Below are 24,942 nucleotides of genomic sequence, written 5' to 3'. Positions count from 1 at the left end.
CAACTCCATCAGCGTTCTGATGTAGGAAAGAAGCTGTGCTAGCCACCATCAGAAAGGCAGTATGTGATGTGTAGGGATTAAATCCATTCCAATAGGCAGCATAGACAACCTTTTTCCTTGGATGCCATGAGGCAGTTCAGTGCTGTTTTTTTTTTAATCTGATCAGTTACTACCTCATGGAAGTACGGTATGAGTCATTGTTGTATCATTGCAACTAAAAAGTTTGTCCTCCAAATATGCTCAGTTAATTTTTTACAACATTTTTAGACACACTGTATCCCAAATGCTTTATTGTAATAAAAACTAAATGTTCATCCCTTTTAAAACAAACAAAAAGGGGACTTCAATTTGAGTGACGTGCTGGTTATCTTATACTAAAACATCCCTGGAATTTCTCAGTGTTATAGATGACAATTTCCTAACTCAAAGCCAACTCGGGGGGATTCTATATTAGATCTTGTTCCAATAGATAAAGAGGAACTGATCACAGAACTAAAAGTTAATGGTAGCTTAGGTACAAGTGATCATGACTTGATCACATTTATAATGTGCAAGCAGAATAAAGTCCAGACCAGTAATATATATAATATACTTGGTGCTTTCATAGGGCCAATTTCACAAAGCTGAAAGCACTTATGAGCTAAATCAGCTGGGAGGAATAATTTAATGGAAAAATATGAATGATAATTGGGAATAATTTCAGAACACCTTTGTAGATGCCCTAAAAAGCCACAATTCCACAGCTGAGGAAGAAGGCTGTGTTGATTAAAAAAAACAACCTGGTTTAAAGTGGAAGAGAAGGCAGCTGTAAAATAAATAAGATAAATAAAGTGGAATAAAGGGGAAGTTAATAGTAATGACTATAAATCAGCAGTTAGGAATTGTAGAAAATTGATAAGGGAAGCCAAGGGACACAAGGAGAAATTTATGGCAAGGAGGAGTTTTTTAAAATATATTATGAACAAAAAGAATCCTGACAACGGTATTGGTCCATTGCTAGCCGGAATTATCAGTAATAACACCGAAAAGACAGAAGTGTTAAATAAATATTTGTTTTTTATTTGGACATAAGAACGGCCATACTGGGTCAGACCAAAGGCGATCTAGCCCAGTATCCTGTCTTCCAACAGTGGCTAGTGCCAGATGCTTCAGAGGGAATGAACAGAACAGGTAATCATCAAATGATCCATCCCCTGTCGCCCCTTCCCAGCTTCTGGCAGACAGAGGCTAGGGGCACCGTTTCTGCCCATCCTGGCTAATAGCCATTGACGGACCTATCCTCCATTAATTTATTTAGTTCTTTTTTGAACCCTGTTATAATCTTGGCCTTCAAAACATCCTCTGGCAAAGAGTTCCACGGGTTGACTGTGCGTTGTGTGCAGAAATACTTCCTTTCGTTTGTTTGAAACCTGCTGCCTATTAATTTCATTTGGTGACCCCTAGTTCTTGTATTATGAGAAGAAGTAAATAACACTTCCTTATTTACTTTCTCCACACCAGTCATGATTTTATAAACCTCTATCATATCCCCACTTAGTCATCTCTTTTCTGAGCTGAAAAGTCTCAATCATATTAATCTCTCCTTATATGGAAGCTGTCCCATATCCCTAATTATTTTTCTTTCCTTTTCTGAACCTTTTCCAATTCCAATACATCTTTTTCGAGATGGGGCAGCCACATCTGCATGCAGAATTCAAGATGTGGCCATACATGGATTTATATAGAGGCAATATGATATTTTATGTCATATTATCTATCCCTTTCCTAATGATTTCCAACATTTTGTTCGCTTTTTTGACTGACCCTGCACATTGAGTAGATGTTTTCAAAGAACTATCCACAATGACACCAAGATCCCTTTCTTGAGTGCCAACAGTTAATTTAGACCCCTATCATTTTATATGTATAGTTGGGATTATGTTTTCCAATGTGCATTACTTTGCATTTATCAACATTGAATTTTATCTGCCATTTTGTTGCTTAGTCACCCAGTTTTGTGAGATCCCTTTGTAACTCTTTGCAGTCTGCTTTGGACTTAACTATCTTGAGAAGTTTTGTATCATCTGCAGATTTTGCCATCTCACTGTTTATCCTCCTTGTACAAAAGAGTGCTTCACTTAGGAAGGAGAAATCAGATACAAAGCTCTAAAATGGGGGGAATAACTGGCTAGGTGATATACTGCTGAAAAGGATCTGGGGTTTATAGTGCATCACAAATCTGAGCCAAAAATGTGATGCAGTTGCGAAAAAGACTAATATCATTCTGGGGTTTTGTATGTAAGATATGGGAGGTAATTGTTCTGCTCTACTCCTCACTGGTGAGGCATTGGCTGGAGTACTGTGTCTAATTCTAGGTGCCATACTTCATGTAAAATGTGGACAAATTGGAGAGAGTCCTGAGGAGCGCAACAAAATTGATAAAAAGTTTAGAAAACATGACATATGAGGAAAGGTTAAAAAAAACTGGGTATGTTTAGTCTTGAGAAAAGAAGACTGAGAGGGGACCTGATAAGTCTGAAGGTAGGACAAGAAGTAATATGCTTAAACTGCAGCAAGGCCATTTAGGTAAAATGTTAGAAAAAGCTTTCTAATGATAAAGGTAATTAAGCTTTGGAATAGGCTTCCAAGGAAGGAACAGGCTGGACAAACATCTGTCAGGGATGGTCTAGGTTGACTTGGTCCTGCCTGAGTGTGGGGTGCTTGACTTACTGACCCCTCGAGGTTCCTTCCAGCCCGACATTTCTATGATTCTGTGTGTGTGTGTGTCTCTCTCTCTCTATGTATATCTGTCTCTAGATATAGACACAGATGTATACACACGCGCTTGAATTTAGGAACCTAAGAATTGCTGTTGCAGGTCAGATCAGTGATCCATTGAGGTTGGTATTCTCTCTCTCTGGCATTAGCCAGCACTGGATGTTTCAGAGGAAGGTCTGAAAGCCCTATAATGGACAATTCTGCAATTACATGCCCAGGGAGTGACGGGGAGATGTCTGACTCCATGTAGTACCTGGCTTATCTCCTGAAGCATGAGGGTCAATATCCCTTGTACATTATCCTGGATAGCATAACTGGATATTCTTAACATTGGTATTAATATGCCCTTTTTTATTCTTCCTAATCTGTGTGCTAAAGTAATAGTATGTGATAAGTAGGTCCACATCTTAACTATGAAATATAGCTACTAAAAAAACCCAACAAAATACTTTTTCTTGTTCCTTACTTCAATTGTGTTGCTTGTTAATTTCCCCATGTGTAATTTCCCTAACTGTTATTGTTATAAGTGTGTGGCATACCTTCTCTGTGTGGCTCCTGGTTTTATATACCCTTATCTCATCTCTCTGTCTTCTCCCTAAACTAAACAGTCCTAATCTTTTTTTAGTCTCTTGTTGTATGGAAGCTTTTCCATGCTTCCAATATTTTTCATTGCCCTTTTGTCTGGAGTGAACAGAACTGATGATGGTCTTCGAAGTGAGGGTGTGCCATCAATTTATAGACTGTCATAGTGTTGCTCCCTATTCCTTTTTGAATACAACAAATGCACAGTGTTTGGTTAATTGACCACCGCTGCATGTTGGGCAAGTACTTTTGTTGAACCATCCTCTGTGATGACCAGGTATCTCTCTTGAGTGAGTTAATTTGGACCCCATCAGCATGTAGGAGTATCTAAAACTTCCTTCCAACATGCTTCACCTTGTGCTTGTCTGCACTGAATTTCATGTCATGTTACCTAATTGCCGACTCTTGTATTGGACCAGAATAGTGAAAATGGATCAGTCCTTTCTTGTATTCCAGGCAATAAGAAAAAGGGGCCACCTGATACAATTAGTAAGTGGTAAAATTGGAACAAATAAAGGAGAGACTCCACATAATAGGCCAGAGGAATTTTGTGGTGCGGGTAACCACCAAATCAAGGGATTATAGCAAGATATTTTTAAGGGCTGTTAATGGTTGTTCATTGCTTTTGCAGTTATAAAGGTAGTCAGCAGTTATGTATCAGTGCATGTTTCTTGGTTCCTTTCCTTCTTCTTCTTTTCACCCCAAAAGCTCTCCTCTTCCACCAATAATTGTACAATTAGCTATGTGCATTATGGGTTTGTTTTTGTTGCTTTCCTCTGAAGTATGCAGTCCTGGATATCAGATTCAATGAGCTTCAATGTGGCAAATCCTATATAACTGAGTTATTGTGCATGTCTTGCTAGTTAGAGAGAAGAGACATGGATGTGTAGAATAAAAGGGGCAACACCAGGGAGGATGGTATGGGAGAAAAAACACAGTAAAAGAGGAAGTGGCACAACAGACATTGAGAACAGCTAATGAGGTGAGACTGTATCCTATAGGAATCAGAACAAAAAGAAAAGTGCATAAAGCTAAAAAAGCATTATGCTGTCCGATAACCTACATTTCAAAAAGTTATATTAAACCAAATATCCTTATTTTCCTGTTGTGGGAAAAATGTGCACTGAGAAGTTAGACCAAAATTTTGCAAAAATTGGGAGTTGCAACATACACACCCATCACCTTGAAAAGCACAAAAAACTAGTGTGCAGTCACGATTGGTTGGTATCAAAGAAGGTACACGTATCACTTCGAGGAGAAGAGGAACAGACTTTTAAAATGAACTCTTAGGGGTGGTATTCTTAAACGTGCCAAAGGAAGTGGATGCCCAGCTCCTGTTGATAATCCATAGGCGCTTATCTCCCTTAGGCACTTTTTACAGTGATACACAAGGTCTCTAGTAGTTATTTGCCATCTTGTGTTAAGTTAGTTGTAGTCTTAACTACAACTAACAGTGGTAGTTACTGTGCAAAGACACCACTGTTGAGTTAATAAGAACATAGGAATTGCAATGCTGGATCAGATCTAAGCTCTGTCTGGCCTAGTATCCTGTCTCTGACAGTGGTCTGCACCAGAAGCTTCAGAGGAAGATGTAAAAAACCTCAATAGGTGGATGTGGGATACTAGTCTATGTCTACACTGCAGAGTAAACCTGGGATTTGAACTCCAGCTCAAGCTTTAACCCCCACTTCCGTCTACACACAAATTGCACTAACCCTTGGCTTGGTCCCAGGACCCCACAGGTGTTGAGTTGATTCAAGCCCTATTGCTTTGCAGTGTAGATGTAGTTCCAAAAGTATTCTACGGGCTGACTTTCTTTGTCCTCTGTCAGTGGTTTGGTGGACAGTCAAGTTTTCCCACACTGCATCACAAACAAAGAGCCATTGCTGCCACATTTTGGGAGGGTGCTAGGAAGTCTGAGGATGTGGGTAGTTGGACTCAGGCCTGCCTAATGCAGTGAAGACTCCAGAGCCCCAGGTAGGAACCAGGCTTCACCAGTTCCTAACCTGGGGTCACAAATGAGTGTTGACACTCGAGCTCTAGGTTAACAAACCCAGGGTCTGGGAACTTGAGTTCTGCTAACCCTGGGCTTACATTGCAGTGTAGACATGCCCTGACAGTTAGAGATTCTCTTGAGACCTGAAGCATGAGGCTTAATGTCTCTTCAAAAACATGTCTTCATTAATTATGATGATGCTGAATATTCTTGATAGCCATATACGTATCCAATCCCTCTTAAAATCTTGCCAAGTTTTGTGCTTGCTTTAAAATACCTGTATATGCTTGTTCTATATTACAGGAGAGATGTATGTTTCTGAACGCGAGGGCTGCGATTCTACTGGCGATGGAACAGAGAAGAAGCCTTTCAAAACAGCTCTGAAGGTATCTGCAAAAAACACATGAAATCTATTTCAAGTCATGTTGTTTCCCTTCAGGACAAACAGACAGTTATTTACGGAAATACTGTAAACTAGTGGTGGGCCAGATTTGATCTGAAAATAGCTTTTTAAGCTGCTTTTCTCTTTAAATGTAAATCTTATGTATCTTAACATCAGGTCCTCATTGATGTGTTTTGTAAATGTAGGATGTCCACCATATTATCTCATGGACAGTCTGGCTTCAGTACTCTTATGATGAAACTGACTTTTGCACTTTTTTTTCCCTTTAAGGCTTTGATGACAGCAGGAAAAGAACCATTTCCTACTATTTATGTGGACTCGCAAAAAGAAAATGAGGTGATGTAATTTAAATGGATATTTTTAATTAAATGAGGTATTAAGGTTCCTATTTTTCAAGACACAAATAACTTTTCTCTTCCCCTCTTTCCCCCATATCTCACCGGATCCATCTAGAGATGGGATGTTATTTCTAAGACACAAATGAAGAATGTAAAAAAAACATGGCAAAGAGAACAAATGAAGCATGAAGCTAGGGAGAAGAAAGAGGTGGGTTATGAATAGTGCCAAGTCAGCTCATTTAGAAATTAAAAATAGAAAAAATCCATTTTAGCTCCCCTGAAAATGGCATATGCTAATTCTGAGTGTGCTGTTATAGTGGTGGATGAAGGCCGTAGCAGGCAAAGTGATCTGTAGTGCACTAGTCAGCATTACAACCTTTAAGCCCACTGCTTGTGTACCCAGATAGTTTAATTTTGCCAGAGAAGGGCAGAGAAAGTTAAATGTACCTGGTCCTATTCTGTTCTTGGATATATGGTTTGACTCCCGTTGACTTCAGTGTATATGTATGTTAGTTGTTTTCACTTCATCAAGACAAGCAAATGGTCTGCGTCAGGGATGGGATGAGTTTCTACAAATTTTGAATGTGGAGTCTCTAAACTCCTCCAACCTTCTCTAAACCAGGTTAAGAGCACTTCTAGGAAGTGTTTCATGTTCTGGGGATCGCACCCATGTATCTCAGGGCAGATTTTTGACATATTGTAGCAGGGCTGAGATTCTATGTAAACATTCATCTTTAGAGATGTACATAACGGTTTTGTATTGCTGTCTGTGGGGAGTGATACTGGTATAAATAACCTGATTGTAGTTATCGTTAACACCACTACATGACTAATACATAATTTATGGAAAAACTTCTTAAAATTAGGCAGAAGACAGTTTGCGACGAGAGAAGAACCTGGAGGACGCTAAGAAAATTACCATCAAGAATGATCCCAGTCTTCCAGAGCCTAAATGCGTGAGTGAAATCTAATGCACTGGATAAGAAGCCCCTGTAACAATCCCTTTCTTATATTTATAAACCGCATGATTCTGAGGTGTGCTCTGCATCATCACCAGCTGTTGAAGACTACTATGCTTTTCCTTTCTTGAGATTTTATTCTCTCTGGTCATTAGCATATCCTCATATGTTTCATCTCCCTCATTCACCTCACAGTTCACTGAGCCTGCTTGACTTTAATTTTGGATTCTTCCAGTACACATGCACCAGAGGAAAAGAGCCAAGCTGTACTTCTGCTTGAAACAGCCTGATGAGTTTTTGTTGTTGTTTTTTTTTAATTGCTAAAAAGATCCTTGTTTAAAATCTTCCCTCAACAGATGGGCTTTTGCCATGGTGGGGGATGGAGGAAATATTGCTGATTTGAAAAACATACATACTGAATTAATATCCACTATGTATGGGCCCAAGTTCTACTGAATTACATTCGTGCAGCCACACTGAAGTCAGTGAGGTTTGGCAAGTCTAAATCAGAGGAATTGGGAAGCAAAAAATAAACATTCTGACAGATCACAATCTTGAAGACACTTCTTACAGCATGTGTGAAAGAATTTTGATTTGAGATTTTCACTCCAACATAAGCAAACGGACAGTGTACTCAGTTGCACAGAAGTCAATCTCTGTCTTTCCCTGGCCAATGCACTGTAGTAATTCCAACTTGCAGATGGCTGGGCCTTTAAAATCTATTAACCGATAACTAGATAAGTCTGAAGAGCAACACCAGCCTGCCAATTGGAGAGTCAGTCTGACCATGTCAGTGCCTCAACAGTGACTTTGCGATGGGATTCAATCAGTACCAAAATGCATCAAAAAGTGCCAGTCATCTACAATTCTAATTCATTATCCTCTCTCATATTTTGGCTTCTAACCGAACTCCTATCTTACTTAGTAGTTTTAAAAAATAGTGCAGAAAAGGCTGTTCAGACCTCTGGGTGAAGGAAAGCTGTGTGTTCAAGGTCTCTTGCCCAGAATGGGGTGGCAATTTGGTATATATTGAAGTATAAGTAATATCTGAGAGGCATGGTTCTCAAGTGAACTTTTACACGTGCTGACTCTTGTTGTATTCAGCTCAGATGTAAAACCAAATTTCTGATCACTTGTGGTCATTAAAGTTCCCACGTTGCTATCTGACAAAGTAGGACTGTTAAGCAGAATGTAATAACCCAACATGAAATTTGGTTAGGACATCAGAGGTGCTTAAACACAAGCCTTTCTATTTTTAACTTGATAGGATATTCTTCCCTTGGTGCCCTAAACTGTCATGCAGAATTGATGGGTGCTGTTCAATCCCTGTTGTGTTCTACCCCAGATGTCTGTGCATTTCACTGGTTAGAAGCTGTTTCTGGGTGCATATCCTATATGCCCATGTCCCATGAATCTGTGGAAATGAAAGGCACTGTCTAAATGTCGGTTTGTTATGATTTATCTCTGTGTTTCATTGATTTTTAATCCATGCTTTACAGGTGAAGATTCGTGCTCTAGAGGCACACAGAGGCCAACGAGTGAAGGTTTTTGGCTGGGTCCACAGGTTACGTAGACAAGGTAAACAGTCCTTAATGTAGACAAAGTAAATAGCTAGCCCTTAAAAGTAATTGAGTCAATGCAGAGAGGGGGAACAAGGGGTAGAGTATAACAGGACATATTCTGGCTCACCTTGCTCAGGCTAGAAAAGCTGGGAGATGCGTGGAAAATGAACAGCTTCTGTAGCACCTGGTAAAGCTGTCCATCCTAATCCACTGATGCTTCATAGATGTCCTCTGCCAGGTATCCTAGAAGGATTGAACTTGGTGTGACCTGGGGATCGGGGTATGATGCTGGCTGTCCTGCCTTAACAGTGATTCCTATTGCACGGCATGCTGTGCAATCTGTTTCTTCCCAGAAGGAAAAACTTGAACAAGAGGGGATGAATGGGAGGGGCTACATCGTTTTCCACACAATAGCTGTAACTTGGGCCTATATAGTCAGCACCTGTATATAGCACCTGTGTACGGCCGGTCCAAAGGGCCTGGCCCTGAGAGCATCCAACACTCCTTGTCAAATTATTGGGGGTAAAATCCTGACCCTATTGAGATCAATTGGAGCTTTGCCATTAACTTCAGTGGAGCCAGGATTTTGCCCTGGGGGATTTGGATGCCTAACACCTAGGATTAGGCTCTACATATGACTTCATCTTTCATTATCTTTTGGCGTAAAAAACACAGTTGTGTGGAAAGGATTTTATTATCCAACAAATGTTTTAATGTGTAGTTCTGGTATTTATTAGTGATCATGAGCAACCCTTAACAGACAAACCCTGAAAACAAACTGCCGTGATACCATTTGCTGGGTGTGGGCCTACTGAACTGAATAAAGTAATAGTTTTGTCTGACGAGTCTGGGTTTTTGTTTTTGTTAACTAGGAAAAAATTTGATGTTCCTTGTGTTAAGGGATGGCACAGGATTTCTGCAGTGTGTCCTGTCAGATGAACTGGTGAGTTGTGGGGTTTTATTTCTGCAATGCAAAAGAGAAACTATTAATACCCAGTGTTGTTTCCTTTATATGCCCCACTTGAAAGTTTGACTTAACGATATTAAGGTTTAATTCATTAAACTTTTATGAAAAGTTTAAGGTGGTCTGTTTTTCTCACTCATACCACCGGAGTTTTTCTTGTTCACAGAATGAGTTAACGAGAGTATGAACCTTCTTTCTTTGTCTCTGGACCCTTGTAGAGTTTGTATTCTAGCTGTACATTTAAAATATCTTTGTCTCTTTTTCTAGTGTCAGTGTTACAATGGAGTGATCCTCTCTACGGAGAGCAGTGTGGCAGTGTATGGTACACTAAACCTTGTTCCTGAAGGCAAGCAGGTGAGGGCGTTAGTTGCGGCTGTGAGTTTGGGGTTCCCCCCAACCCACCTATCACTCAGTTAGATGGCAAAATATGGCCCTTTTGGGGAGGGGCAGGGAACGTGGAGGGAACGGGGGAAAGAACTCCATAATTGGTTTCAATGGGGATTGCTGTTCAAAAATTGATGGCATGATATGGTTGAGTGAGTGTGTGCGCGCGTGCATGGGTTTGTGCTTGTGTTCATTCGTTCTAACTGGGTAATATTTCTAGTTTATCTTTTAGCTGAAGTTGCATTTCCTTAGGGTACTAGTATGGAAGAGTATTGTCTTTTAAATATAGACACGGCTTTAGTTTTCCTAAAAAGTGAGATGAATATTTTTTTTAAATAACTGTTTTAGTGGTAATGTGGTGATTCTCAACTCTCCTTTCTAGCTGAGATTTGTGCTTGTAGGCTCCCCTCTATGCAGGATAACCTGTGGGAGCATAGAGACCTTAATTTGGCCTTTTTTAATTTGAGAAGGAGACACAGCCTGAAAACTGGCCTTTAATGCTATTTGTGTTCTTTAATGATGATTTCAGCATCATTTATAACTGCTGGAAATGTATAAAAATACAATAAGGTTGTAGACCAAAAACCAAATAGTGTTTATACTTTGCTGCCTTGTAATTAGGCATGTAAATTTCAGATTGTTAATACTTATGAAGTCTTTCACATCTGGAGCTAGGGTCAGTTCTACAATAAGTAGTTTCATAAAGGATGCCCATAAAAAGAGTTCAGACTGAAGGTAGGGCTGGAGAATTTTCCAGGAATTCATATGGGGAGAGAAACTGGATGTGGATGGTCCAAAGTTTCAGGATATCCTTTAAAATATAGTAATGTACAGTAAATATAACTCCCAAAAAACTAATAGTAGGACATTTGTTTTCTAATATCTTCTCAGTTGCTCTTTGTCTAATTAATTCCGTTATAAAATCTCTTCTGCAGAATAAATATAAATCCATATTGTAAAACCGATGCTTGAATATAGTTTCTTGATGTCTGTTGGATTTTCCTGGGGGGGGGGAAATTCAGAGAATGAACAACAAGAGAGAAGCTATTCTGATAGTGTTCTAAATAGCTACTAAAGATCCAATTTTGAAGAAGATTGGGCTGTTCAACTAGCCACTGATGGTAGGACAGAATGGGACAAATTCTGCCTAATTTACACTCCCAGTACCCCCATTGATATTCAGTATACTGGGTTCTGCCCAGTATCTGATTTACTGAGTTCCCATTAACTATGGCACAATCTGTGGTGAGACTTCGTTATGTTGTAGGCCCTTCCTGGACAATAGTTAAGTATGAGTTTTGTTAGAAAGGTGTTAATTTATTCAGAAATTTCATCATGCAGTGAAAATGTATTTACTTCTACACAAACACTTCTGTACGTTTTATTGAGTCTAGAAAGTTTGAAAAAGGGGGGAAAAGAAATAGTCCAGATTATGACTTGTTTGGCCCTATCTACTCTCTTTCACAGAATTTAGGAGCCATGTTTGAATACAGTTCAGCAAACCTGTTTCCAAAATGCACTTGCCAGCCAGTGTATGAACAGGTCCCAACAGTGTTAGAGTTGTGTTTTTAAAAACCTGGGCTACAACATGCTATCTGGCAGTATCCACACTGGTGGGCAAAACGGAGCCTCAAACCATGCAAGTTCTGAAGATGAACATTTTTCACACTGAGTAACTTTTTATTAATCAGAAGTAGCACATAATGCCACTGTACTTAAATCAGTGGATCCCAACCCAGTCTTGGGTTGCAAATCATTCGTCTAAAGGTGGCATTGTTGAATTACAAAAAATGGCATTTTAAAAGCATTGCCTTTCTCAGTAAGTCTTGAACATCTAGGGCTAAAACAGAGTTATTAGCAATAGAGTTAAGTTAGGATATCAAGTTACCATTTTTAGGTGACAGTACCAAACTTCTAATGTGTATGTTGTTTCTTCTAAAACCCATAGGCTCCAGGGGGCCATGAGTTGAGTTGTGACTATTGGGAGCTGATTGGTCTGGCTCCAGCTGGAGGGGCTGATAACCTGATCAATGAGGAATCGGATGTTGATGTGCAGCTTAACAACAGGTATATGATGATCCGAGGAGAGAACATGTCCAAAATCCTCAAGGTGCGCTCGGTGGTCATACAGTGCTTCAGGGATCACTTTTTTGACAATGGATATTACGAAGTAAGTATAGCTTTCTTTCCTTCTTCAGAGCCTCAGTGATGCTTCTAGATATACTGTATAGACTTTGATATTTAATTGAATTAGACAAAAATTACTTGTCAATTAGACCACTTTCTGACTGTTTTTATAGACGGAATTCTTATTTTAATAATGAGGTTTTGTTTAACAGATCACTCCACCGACGCTAGTCCAAACGCAGGTTGAAGGAGGCTCCACGCTATTCAAACTGGATTATTTTGGCGAAGAGGCATACTTGACACAGTCATCCCAGCTGTACCTGGAGACCTGCATTCCTGCGTTAGGAGACACGTTTTGTATCGCCCAGTCATACAGAGCTGAGCAGTCCAGGACGCGCAGACACCTGTCAGAGTATGGGAATCATTGTAGTATAAGTATGCATGTGTTTAGAGGGCAAGGGAGCAGCAGTCTGTCAGGAACAATAGGACTCTATAAAAAGGAAGGTAGAGCGTTATGCTAATATGCAAGGGACTGACCAAAGCTTCTTTGGAAATATCCTGTTCCCAAGGTCAGTGGGTGGGAGGCAGAGCATTAGAGGAGACTTTGACTCCTCTTCTGTAATTTGTCTAGCTGGAGAATGTCTTTTATTGAGCTTCTGTTGTTGGAATGTGCAGTGGATGCCATTGTGTAACTTGTGAAGGGAATAAGGTTATAAGTAGGGCTGTCAAGCGATTAAACAAATTGATCGCGATTAATTGCGCTGTTAAACGATAATAGACTATAATTTATTTAAATATTTTTGGATGTTTTCTACATTTTCAGATATATCAATTTCAATTACAACACAGAATACAAAGTGTACAGTGCTCAGCTTATATTTATTTTTTATTACAAATATTTGCATTGTAAAAAACAAGAGATGGGGAAATTGAAAAATACTATTGCAAGTACTGTAGTTGGGGATTGGTCCTGCTTTGAGCAGGGGGTTGGACTAGATGACCTCCTGAGGTCCCTTCCAACCCTTATATTCTATTATTCTATGAATCTCTTTATCATGAAAGTTGAATTTACAAATGTAGAATTATGTAAAAAAACAAAAACCCTGCATTCAAAAACAAAACAATATAAAATTTTAGAGCCTAGAAGTCTACTCAGTCCTACTTCTTGTTCAGCCAATCACTTGACAAACAAGTTTGTTTACATTTGCAGGAGATAATACTGCCTGCTTCGGGTTTACAATGTCACCTGAAAGTGAGAACAGGCGTTAACATGGCAGTGTTGTAGCCAGCGTCACAAGATATTTATGTGCCAAATGCCCTAAAGATTTATATGTCCCTTCATGCTTCAACCACCATTCCAGAGGATATGCGTCCATGCCAATGACGGGTTCTGCTCGCTAACAAGCCAAAGCAGTGCAGACCAGTATATGTTCATTTTCATCATCTGACCAGATGCCACCAGCAGAAGGTTGATTTTCTTTTTTGGTGGTTCGGGTTCTATAGTTTCCACGTCAGAGAGTTGCTCTTTTAAGACTTCTGAAAGCATGCTCCACACCTCGTCCCTCTCAAATTTTGGACAGCACTTCAGATTCTTAAACCTTGGATCGAGTGCTGTAGCTATCTTTAGAAATCTCACATTGGTACCTTCTTTGCGTTTTGTCAAATCTGCAATGAAAATGTTCTTAAAATGAACATGTGGTGAGTCATCATCTGAGACTTCTATAACATGAAATATATGGCAGAATGCGGGTAAAACACAACAGGAGACCTACAATTCTCCCCAAAGGAGTTCAGTCATAAATTTAATTAACACTGCACCCCAAATCCCTCATCCCCAGCCCCACCCCAGAGCCTGCACCCCCCTCCCCAACCCTCTGCCCCAGCCTTGAGCCTCTTATCCCTGGCCCCACCCCAGAGCCTGCACCCCAACCCTCTGCCCCAGGCCTGAGCACCTCTTCCCCAGCTCCCCCCCCCCCGAGAGCCTTCACCCCCAGCTGGAGCCCTAACCCCCCGCACCCAAAGCTCTGCTCCAGCCCCGAGCTCCCTCCCACATGCCGAACCTCTCGGCCCCGCCCTGCCACATGAATTTTATTTGTTATGTACACATCACCTCCATATTGGTGCACATAAGAAAATTCATTCTGCACATGGGTGGGAAAAACTACAGGGAACACTGTTAGCATGTAAATACTTTGCAATGCCAGCTACAAAAGTGCCACGCGAATGCCTGTTCTCACTTTCTGGTGATGTAAATAAGAAGTGGGTAGCATTATGTCTCATAAATGTGAACAAACTTGTTTCTTTGCGATTGGCTGAACAAGAAGTAATACTGAGTGGATTTGTAGGCTCTAAAATTTTACATTGTTTTGTTACCTAACAAAAAAACCCTACATTTGTAAGATGCACTTTCACGATAAAGATTGCATTACAGTACTTTGTATGAGGTGAATTGAAAAATGCTATTTCTTTTATCATTTTTAGAGTGCAAATATTTGTAATAAAAAATAAACTGAACACTGTACAGTTTTTGTATTCTGCGTTGTAAGTGAAATCAATATACACATCTACCTCGATATAACGCTGTCCTCGGGAGCCAAAAAATCTTACCGCGTTATATCGAACTTGCTTTGATCCGCCAGAGTGTGCAGCCCCGCTCCCCCCCCGGAGCACTGCTTTACCGCGTTATATCCGAATTCGTGTTATATCGAGTCGCGTTATATTGGGGTAGAGGTGTATTTGAAAATGTAGAAAAACATCCAAAATATTTAATAAATGTCAATTGGTATTCTATTGCTTATCAGTGCGATTAGAAAAAAATGAATCGCGATAAATCAAGTTTTAATCATGATTAATTTTTTTGAGTTAATCGCGCGAGTTAACTGCGATTAATCGACAGCCCTAGTTATAGGATAAGAGTGTAGGGAGGGAGGGGGCAAAATGGCAATTGGGATGAAATCCTCCCCTCATAGGGAGATTGTCTTCATTACTCAAGTCCTCTTGCTTGTGCATGGCTGATGAAAGGAGGGGGAAGTGTCTTCATTCTGATGACTAATGGTGATGTGACCTTGTTCTTCAGATATACTCACATTGAAGCTGAATGTCCTTTCATGACCTTTGAAGACTTGTTGACCCGTCTGGAGAATTTGGTGTGTGATGTAGTGGATAGAGTCTTGAAATCGTCTGTATCAACCTTCCTATATGACCTAAACCCGGTATGTGGTGGTGTGGCAAGCAGTCCTGAATATTCACCTCTGTTTGGCGAGAAATATGACTTAATGTCCCTCAGAACCTCAGCCCAGCCTCCTTTTGGCAGCATATTCACACGGGGCGAACAGAGCATAGCAGTGAGCTCTGATCATTTGTAAGACGCTCAATGACATCAAAAGGAGTCTAGCCTCTGCAAGGCTGATACCTAGGTCATGCACGGATAGGGGTGGTGGTTTATATCTTAAAGTCTCAGGACAAGCTGCTGCTGTTTGAATTCCAGAAGTGCTTAGGGAGCCCCATTCATGGATCATGTAGCCTTTTATTTTGCTTAGAGTGAATTTGATGATGTTTTATACCACCATGCATTCAGCTCTGGTTGCTACAGTTTCAAACTCACCAGAGTGAAATTGCATCTGGTGCTTTTCTCAAATTTGGAGACTCTAGGAACACACAAAGTTGAAGGACAATGACCACAGACACGATCACAAGTACAAAGTCTTACCTGTACTATGAGTTTTATTAAGCAATAAGTTACAATTACCCATGCATATAGAAAGCTGACAAAAACCTATGCAGTAATTATAACTGTAGTCACACGCACAGCCTCAAAGATATTCTAGGGTCGAATGGACCTCTCAATAGATGATCTTCGCTAGAGGGATGGTTCTTGCTGGGGCTTCCTGTGGGCTCGCCCCTTGGGACTTCCCACTTTTACCCAACTATGGAACCCTCTTTTATAGAGTAATTCTTACCACACCTAACACCTTATACTTAGTTTCAGAGTAGCAGCCGTGTTAGTTTGTATCCGCAAAAAGACCAGGAGTACTTGTGGCACCTTAGAGACTAACAAATTTATTAGAGCATAAGCTTTCGTGGACTACAGCCCACTTCTTCGGATGCATATAGAATGGAACATATATTGAGGAGATATATATACACACATACAGAGAGCATAAACAGGTGGGAGTTGTCTTACCAACTCTGAGAGGCCAATTAAGTAAGAGGAAAAAAACTTTTGAAGTGATAATCAAGCTAGCCCAGTACAGACAGTTTGATAAGAAGTGTGAGAATACTTACAAGGGGAGATAGATTCAATGTTTGTAATGGCTCAGCCATTCCCAGTCCTTATTCAATCCTGAGTTGATTGTGTCTAGTTTGCATATCAATTCCAGCTCAGCAGTCTCTCGTTGGAGTCTGTTTTTGAAGTTTTTCTGTTGTAATATAGCCTTATACTTATGCATGAAGGTGTCAAACTCTCTTTTCCTTATCTGTACCTCCACACCCCATAAGTATGTCCTGTTTTTCATAGGTTGTTCTTAGTTCCTCTCATTCTCATTAGCATCTATGCATGCCATGTACTCTGTGGTCAAGACAGTCATTGAAAGATGTTCCAGTCAGGTGTTTCGCGATCTTGAACAATACATTGCGGTCTATTGCAATCCATTTTTTCGTAATATCACCTGTTGGCACATCTTATGAAGTAACCTTGTGACCTTGCTGGCACAGGGTTATTCCTATGTCATCCACTCATGTCAAGTGTTCTTAAGGCTATGGCCTAGTATGGCTAAGCTAAAATCTTATAGGTCTCTGCCTATAGACTTTGCCTTCCAGCCATGCTTTACTTATATACCTAATACACACTCATCACTCCTAAATATTTATCAATCCTATACTTCTATAATCCTACAATTTAAATCTATTTAAATATGAAATGGCATATAAATTGACCATAACATCACATCATACGCTGACAAATGGATGATAACCTGAACTAATTGGTTACAGCCAAAACCCCATTGTGCTAGGTACTGTACAAACAGAACAAAAAGCTGATGTACCCAATGCATCCATGCACAGAGGGGGTCAGTGGCCTGAGTGGTACTGTATTGTATCCCGGTTCCTGCAGAGAGCCTTCTGTGGGTTCAGAAAGCTGCATGTGGAGAGGGATAGATGCTTTGTGTGCACACACTCAGCACCCCAGATACCACCAGGTATTTACCTAAGGCTCCCATAGAGGCAACTGCATTGCATTAGTGCACACACCATGCAGGTAAGGTCGAAGAGCTGTAGAGGGAGCCTCATTGGCACAGCTCTTCTGGCTGGGAGGTGGAAGGGAGACCAGTGGAGGCTTGAATCAATTATTTTAAAAATTACACAATTTGAAACAATCCACTCTATTAAATCAACAACAAAGGTAAGTTAGAAAAAGCAATTCCTCCATGGTTTGAGTTGTTACAAACAATTAATGGAGAAATCATACATTTGCTATATATTAGCCCAGAGTTAGTTTGTTGCCTCTCTCATTCAGACAATTTAAAGCATGGTTCTATCAAAGGATTCTTTGTCAAATTTGCTCAGTCTGTTAAGTTCTTTCTAAGCATCACAAACTCTTCCTGGGATCTGAAAGCCAAGCTGTATTCATTCTGGCTACAGCATCTTTTCTAGTTTGTTTCAGGGGAAGAATCTTTATAACTAATTTGTTAAAGCATGAGCTAGAAAAGCATCTGGCTTGTTCTTTCTAAGCCCTGGCTATGCACTTCTAACAGGAAAGCTTGTGGTGTTTACCAAAGTGAGCAGATAGGACTGTGAAAACGCAAGGAATAGATCTCCTGAGTAGAAACGTGCTTTTTTTTTTTTTTTTTTTAAAGCCTGGCTACTTTCCTAACTCTAACTGCACTGCTAAAAGGAATTGACCTTTCAAACAACACTAATGTTTTCGTGTATGTCTAATCTTACATTGCAGGACTTCCAGCCCCCCAAACGACCTTTCAAACGAATGAACTATACGGATGCCATTACATGGCTAAAGGAACACGGTGTGAAGAAGGAAGATGGCACTTACTATGAATTCGGAGAAGTAAGACCCTTTTGCCGTCTATTTTTTTGATATCTTAAAAGAGGTTGGAGCTCAACTCTGAAAGTGTACCATCCTTGTGGTTTCTTTCCTAATTTTGTGACTGAATCATAATGCAGTAAATGCAAACAGTGGTTTTATAAAGTACCTACTGACTATTTTTTGGGTATGGCCTGGTCTTCTAGCTGTCTAAAGGGTAATGTTGATCAGTGGGGCCAGGATTTCTTTAAATCAATGTCTTTGTCCTCCTGAATACTGGGTTTCAGAATCTATTCTCTAGTTTGCAGACATGTGGAGGGAATATGGCTTTTAAGATGCTCTGAGCCTGAGGATCCATAGGGAAATCCACATGAATGGAAGAGGAAACCTAATGCAAACACATCCCCTCTGCATGGCATTCCCTCGTGTGTTGTGCTAACATTTCCTCCCATTACTGTGTACTACACTCGAGGTAGCGCAGGATAAGTGGAAAGAACTGATGCCACTGGGTTTGGAAAGAAGCCTCCCTTGTGGGCAAAAAAAATAGAAATAAAATAAAAATGGCAAAAACACAGTTTAAGATCAAAATTTGGATTAAAACTTTTGGTCAAAAATGTTTCAGAAAATTGAGAAATTTTACTAAAATGTTTTGGTCAAAAAATTGTATTTAGGGTACACTGAGAAATTGTTTTTAAAATGTAAGTTAAAAAATTTGGACAAATTGTATTTTGCTTAAAAAAAAAAAAAGTGGCCAAAGTTGTATTTCAGTCAAAAAAACAAGACATTTGGATCAGGAAAATTTTATTATTTTGGCCCCAAAAGCTTTTGATTGAAAAGTACAGAAATTTGGGTCAAAACTTTTGGTGAAAAAGTCCAACCTCCTTCTTCTCATTCTCTTTTAACCTCCAAACTGTGGGTTTTTTCCCCCCTCTGCCCGACTCCTCCCTGTATTTGGGGTCCTTTGCACCCTTTTCTGTGCACAGTAAAGGAGACAAAATTACACTTTTGTGACCTTGACATAGTCCAAATCCTCAGAGGGGCTGTGCCTCTGCAGCTCCTGGTGCAATCAATGAAAGCCCAAGGTGCTCCATCCCTTCTCAGCACCTGGCCCTGAGTTTCTAGTGTCTGGTTTATCTTTCTAAGTTTTGCCACACAATGTGGCATTCTTTATTCATCGCAAATAAGACTGAAGCTGCCTCTGGTTTGAATTGTCATGTCTTTGGTGCTGTCAATGCCTGCCTGAACCCAGAATTGAGAGGGAAATCATGTTATATTTTAGATTTCTAATATAATTTCTACATGTATTTAAATCACAGGCAACAATGGAAGTGAACATTGACCAACACAAATGGTTGTTACAAGCAATGCTTCTTCAATTAATGACAAATGTATCTGTTGGAATTAGACTTAGGCCTGGTCTACGCTACAGAGTTAGGTGAACATAAGGTAGCTTACGTTGACCTAATTATGTCAGTCTACACTACGGCCTTGCTCCCACTGATGTAAGAGCCCTACTACACGGACATAACAACTCTGCTTCCATGAGAGGCATAGGGCTTATGTCAGTTAGTTAGGGTGATGCAGTGCTGGAAATTGACAAGAAAGGCTGTTAGGCTTCCTGCTGTGAACCCTGTGCCTGGCACACAGCTTGGGCTGTCACCTCAGGACAATTGGGCTCCCGGCTCCCAGCCAGGCTACCCCTCTTAAGTTGGTGGAAGCACTGCTGGTGAAGATGTGCACCGCTGAAGGAGGGCAGTGTGGACATGAAACACCGCAGCTGTAAGTCGACCTAACATAGGTTGACTTAAGTTTGTAGTGTAGATGTGCCCTTAGTTTCTTTACATCCTGCACCACCTGTTGCAATCGAAGGCAGCCATTTAGAGAGTGGTCATAAAAGGTGGAATTCCAGCCTGGATGAGTTGAAGCTGTGCTTTGATTTTGATGGAGTTGAGACCCCATGCTGGTGATGTTACATTTTTGTATAAAATAAATGAAATACTACAAAAAAGGGATATTTCATTGTAGTTGCATTTTATGTTAGATCATGTGAAACATATGTTACCATAGATTTGACTGTATGATACTTAATGATTATTAAATAGTTACTTATAGCATAGGCAGAAGATACTAGCAATCTAATAAGGGTATTAAACTGTGCCTGTTTTTTTATTAATAGTAAAACTGCTGAATTGATTTAAAAAAAACCCCAAAGTGTGTATTGCTAGGTGTCCTTCAACATTCCTTAGTAACTTCAAAGTTAGGAAGGTTTTGATGCAGTGGTACATATAATTGGTCTTTAACTGGTCATTCAAGATATTCATATATGCAATATATAGATTAAAGGAAGTGCTTAAACAGTTCTCAGCAGTGAGACCTAATGCCCATGGAATGTATAGCATACCTGGGTTTCAGGGCCAGATAAAACTAGCCTCTGTGTAACAGTAACTGATCATCTGAAAGAACTCCACTCTCTTCTCAGCTTCCAGTCTGGGACTGGCTTAGTTTTTCCTAGTGTCTTAGGGCAGGCCTTCACTACAGGGGGGGTCGATTTAAGATACGCAAATTCAGCTACGTGAATAGCGTAGCTGAATTCGACCTATCGGAGCCGACTTACCCCGCTGTGAGGACGGCGGCAAAATCGACCTCCGCGGCTCCCCGTCGACGGCGCTTACTCCCGCCTCCGCCGGTGGAGTAAGAGCGTCGATTCGGGGATCGATTGTCGCGTCCCGATGAGACGCGATAATTCGATCCCCGAGAGATCGATTTCTACCCGCCGATTCAGGCGGGTAGTGTAGACCTAGCCTTAGCTATTCCTAGCTGTTACCCTCTGATATGTAGTGAATATTCTGATGCAAAATAATTTTTTCCTGATTTAACTTCTTGGAATTTGTTTAAAATTGCTTCTCCTCCACCCCTGCCAAAAGCTTTCCTCATATCTCTGTCGTTATACTGTGTGTTCTTTTTGCTTGACGTCTATAGGCGAAAAGCCTAGTGCTGAACTCAAGCAGTGTGTCTGGCCATAAATGTTGTTAAAATCTTGTTTAACCTCAGGATATCCCAGAAGCTCCCGAGAGAAAGATGACAGACACCATTAATGAACCAATTTTGCTGTGTCGATTTCCTGCAGAGATAAAGTCCTTCTACATGCAGCGTTGTCCTGAGGATTCCCGGCTTACTGAATCTGTCAGTTTGTGTCACAGAGTATTCGTAGTTTCTTTCTGGGAGGGGGATGGTGTGTGAATGCACAGAAAAATGTAATAAATGACTGGGTGGGAGAGTCAAGTGGGATAGCTTTCACTGAAATAATATTTTTTCACGTGTCTGTGCATGGCCTGTTTGCTTTAAAAAAAGAAATATTGAAGTAAATGTATATCTGCCCTGAAAAGAATAAATGTCAGCACTTTACTAGGGCTTTCGTTTAGTCTGATCACACACAAATGCTATATAAAGATAGTATTCAGTCTAGTAGTGGGAGGAAAAGAACAGTCTTACCATTAAAGCACAGGACCAGAAGTCAGGAGAGCTGGGTGCTATTCTTAGCTGTGCTACATTTTGTGTGTATGAGGAAAGATTAAAAAGACAGGGACTACTCAGCTTGGAAAAGAGACGACTAAGGGGGGATATGATAGAGGTCTATAAAATCATGACTGGTGCGGAGAAAGTGAATAGGGGAGTGTTACTTATCCCTTCACATAACACGGGAACTAGGAGTCACCTGATGAAAATAATAGGCAGCAGGTTTAAAATAAAGAAAAGGAGGTGCTTCTTTACACAATACACAGTCATCTGGAATGTGTTGCCAGGGGATGTAGTGGAGGCCAAAAGCATAACTGGGTTAAGAAAAGAATTCGATAGCTTCATGGAGGATAGGTCCAACAATGGCTATTTGCCAAGATGGTCAGGGACGCAACCCCATGCTTCGGGTGTCCCTAAACCTCCAACTGTCAGAAGCTGGGATGGGATGACAGGGGATGGTCACTCAAAATTGCCGGGTTTTGTTCATTCCCTCTGAAGCATCTTGCACTGGCCACTGTCTGAGACAGGATAGTGTGCTAGATGGACAGTTGATCTGACCCAGTAGGGCCATTCTTATGTACTTGGATAAGTCAATCAGCCTCTCTGCTCAAATTCCCCTCCTGTAAAATGGGGCTAATAGGACATGCCATCCTCCTTAGAGTGTGCCTTAGAAGTGCTACCATGCTAACCTTTTAAGCCTATGTTTGGTTTTGGGTTGGCTTTTTTTTTCCTGTTGCAAGTAGCTTATATGTAATAGTTTGTGACCTCCTGTCTTGTCTGTTTTAGGTTGATGTATTGATGCCAAATGTTGGTGAGATTGTTGGAGGCTCAATGCGTATCTGGGACAGTGATGAGCTACTAGAGGGTTATAAGCGGGAAGGTATTGACTCCACACCTTACTACTGGTATACAGATCAGGTACGTGAATAGACTTTACTCCCTGCATGTCAAATACAGAGGGTGTGGCTTTTTTCAGATCATGCTAAAATGATAGTAAAAATTAATCTGGGCAGTTTATTTTAGAGAGATCAGGACTTCTCTATCTTTTGGCCACTTGACCCATTGTATCTTGCAATTGGTTGATACCTGTGGCAAGGTAGTTTTTAGGCTATTGAAATTGCTTTTGCTTGCTGCGGTGCATACATCCTCTATTAGAGCTCCCTGCTTAGAGGCTCCAGTGCAGCCTGGAAATGGCTGGGCATGTGAGTGCAAGTCCCTCGGAAAGTCTTCTGTCCCTGCTCTGCCTGTTTGAAAGGCAGTAGTTCCTCTTGGCAACTTCCAAGTATAAAATATTTTTGCTGTTAGTGGACAAAAGAGAAACTTAGTCTGTTGGAAAATTAACAGTCCATCAGCAGTGGTTGCAGGGGGAGGGGAATGGGGTGGAGAAGGACAAAAGGGGGAAAGAAAAGAGTGTAGTGTAAGTCCTCTTTCCTTCCTGCTCCCTCTTTCCCACTCCTCTCTTTCCTGGATAATAAATATCAGGAATCAGACGGACACACACTCATTCAGTGGGATGAGCCCATTTTAGTTTCCCCATTTATCATTTGGGATATGAGCCCCCGAGTGTGATATTTATCCCAGTGTAGATGAGTAACAGGCTGATGAGTTTTAAAAATATTTCCTCTTTGCATTTTGTTCCATAGCGTAAATATGGCACATGCCCTCATGGTGGGTACGGCTTGGGCTTAGAACGCTTCTTAACATGGATTCTGAACAGGCATCACATCCGTGACGTATGTCTGTACCCACGCTTCATCCAACGCTGCAAACCTTAACCACTTCCTCAGGAGAAATTCAACAGAAAATCAAAGCAACTTCTAAAATCCTACATGTGAGGGGGGGAACAGTGCACTATGTCATCCTACAGTCCGTCTAAAGGCAAGAGCTATTGCTCCTTGTTGCTTGAGCCATAAAGTAGTACAATTTTACTAAAACAACTATCTAATGTAGCAGCTGAAAAGGTGAAATTTTGCTTATTTGGAAGGTAAAATCACTTCTAAAAATCTACAGAAAAATTGCTATTTTGTCATTTTAAAAACACCATCTGGTTGGGGCATTGCAGCTTTTAGCTCATAGCAAAGTTTTCATATTAGATTGATATTTGAAACTTGCTGTGTGTACAATACTTAACATGCGACATTTATTTCTCCTCTGACTTTAACATTTAATCTGTATGTATCTTAAAACATTGGGGCACTTGATTTTCTTTTAAAGGTAATTTGGTTTATGTTCTATCTGTGGCTTGGGGGTTGTTTTGGTTAAATTTAAAGGCAGATCATTTAAAGTTACAAATACTGTTGTGTATTAATATGAGAGTGTTCAACACAAGTTTAATAAAGATGGAATCATGTAAACTGTTAAAAATACAATGTTAGAACATTTGGGCCTTCACTTACCCAAGCAAAACTCTCTCTGCAGTCAGAAGGAGTGTAGAATTGAGCACATCCTCCTAATACAAAAAGATCTGCTTTCTTTTGTCAGAGTTCATTCATTTGGAAATGATGACTTCAGTTTTGCAAGGTGCAGAGCACCCTCTGCTGCTTTTGATGTCTGCCAGAGATCAGCAGGCTACACCTTGCAGAACTGGGCCCCTTAACAGGACCAGCCCTTTTACAGCCTACATGCTGAAATAGAGCGAGGTGGATGTGTTCTTAGAATGTTGTGTCTAGCTTCTCCTGTACACCTGCATGTTTGAGCTCCCTTCATCAGTTGGTCACTGTTGCTTGACACATAGGAAGAAAACTGAATTTTAAAGACACTGATACAATTTGGTAACTTTGTTAACTGAAATAGTTTAATTTCAGCATTCTATGATTATTTGGATTAGTGTCCTCTTTAAGAGTATTTTAATCTAAGGAGCATATTTTCATAGGTCAGTAATGTCTTGTCTCCCAGGTGGCTCTGTACTGACTAAAGTTTGGGTAATGGGCTCAGTGTACTGTTTCTGCTTCTCCTCTGTGGGTTCCCTCAATGATTGTAATCAACTGTTACTTAATTATTAAGTGTTTTGAGCTGTCAGAATGCATTTTAGTCATAAATTAGATTAAATCTTACTGGAACAAATAGTAGGTGGATTATTTGAGACCTACTTGGATACTTGCCTTGGGACCTAGTCTGGACTTTTCATCTACGCTGTATTTGTAAACTGTTAAACTTCACATTTATGTAGCAAAACTTTGTTTTTCCTTTTAGAATTTTGCATGTTGCACAATCAGTCCAATCTGCCAGTCAATAAATTTAACATAACATACAAAAATGTGTTCAGGGTAATAACTTTTGGACTGTCCCCTTTTTGTATTTGTCCTTTTGTTTTC

At 40.3% G+C, this 24,942-nt stretch overlaps 1 protein-coding gene and 1 long non-coding RNA gene across 4 annotated transcripts in view; one reads left to right on the top strand and one right to left on the bottom strand.

Moving 5' to 3' along the window:
• NARS1 (asparaginyl-tRNA synthetase 1) overlaps positions 1–24,884 on the top strand; it is a 26,033-nt gene extending 1,149 nt beyond the window's left edge. For both annotated transcript variants that reach the window (XM_005296827.4, XM_065598790.1), the window contains exons 2-15: positions 5,639–5,721; positions 6,009–6,074; positions 6,192–6,284; positions 6,943–7,032; positions 8,535–8,613; positions 9,470–9,540; positions 9,829–9,915; positions 11,894–12,115; positions 12,285–12,484; positions 15,149–15,284; positions 18,023–18,136; positions 21,164–21,295; positions 22,415–22,546; positions 23,272–24,884. In XM_005296827.4, coding sequence (XP_005296884.1) covers positions 5,639–5,721; positions 6,009–6,074; positions 6,192–6,284; positions 6,943–7,032; positions 8,535–8,613; positions 9,470–9,540; positions 9,829–9,915; positions 11,894–12,115; positions 12,285–12,484; positions 15,149–15,284; positions 18,023–18,136; positions 21,164–21,295; positions 22,415–22,546; positions 23,272–23,403 — 1,637 coding nt within the window. In that variant the 3' untranslated portion in view covers positions 23,404–24,884. The remainder of the gene's footprint in view (positions 1–5,638; positions 5,722–6,008; positions 6,075–6,191; positions 6,285–6,942; positions 7,033–8,534; positions 8,614–9,469; positions 9,541–9,828; positions 9,916–11,893; positions 12,116–12,284; positions 12,485–15,148; positions 15,285–18,022; positions 18,137–21,163; positions 21,296–22,414; positions 22,547–23,271) is intronic.
• The window catches only part of LOC122173752 (uncharacterized), a 24,453-nt gene continuing 12,377 nt past the window's right edge, over positions 12,867–24,942 (bottom strand). The window contains exon 3 of one of the 2 annotated variants that reach the window (XR_010602112.1): positions 12,867–13,737. This is a non-coding gene — a long non-coding RNA (uncharacterized LOC122173752). Of the gene's footprint in view, positions 13,738–15,189; positions 15,324–24,942 lie in introns of those variants that run through there. The other variant, XR_006174498.2, reaches the window with a different exon arrangement.

The sequence above is a fragment of the Chrysemys picta genome, chromosome 6 (genome assembly GCF_011386835.1).
Source record: "Chrysemys picta bellii isolate R12L10 chromosome 6, ASM1138683v2, whole genome shotgun sequence".
Classification (NCBI taxonomy): Eukaryota; Metazoa; Chordata; order Testudines; family Emydidae; genus Chrysemys; species Chrysemys picta.
The sequence above is the reverse complement of the archived record's forward strand: the minus strand, read 5'-3'. Positions and strand labels throughout refer to the sequence as shown.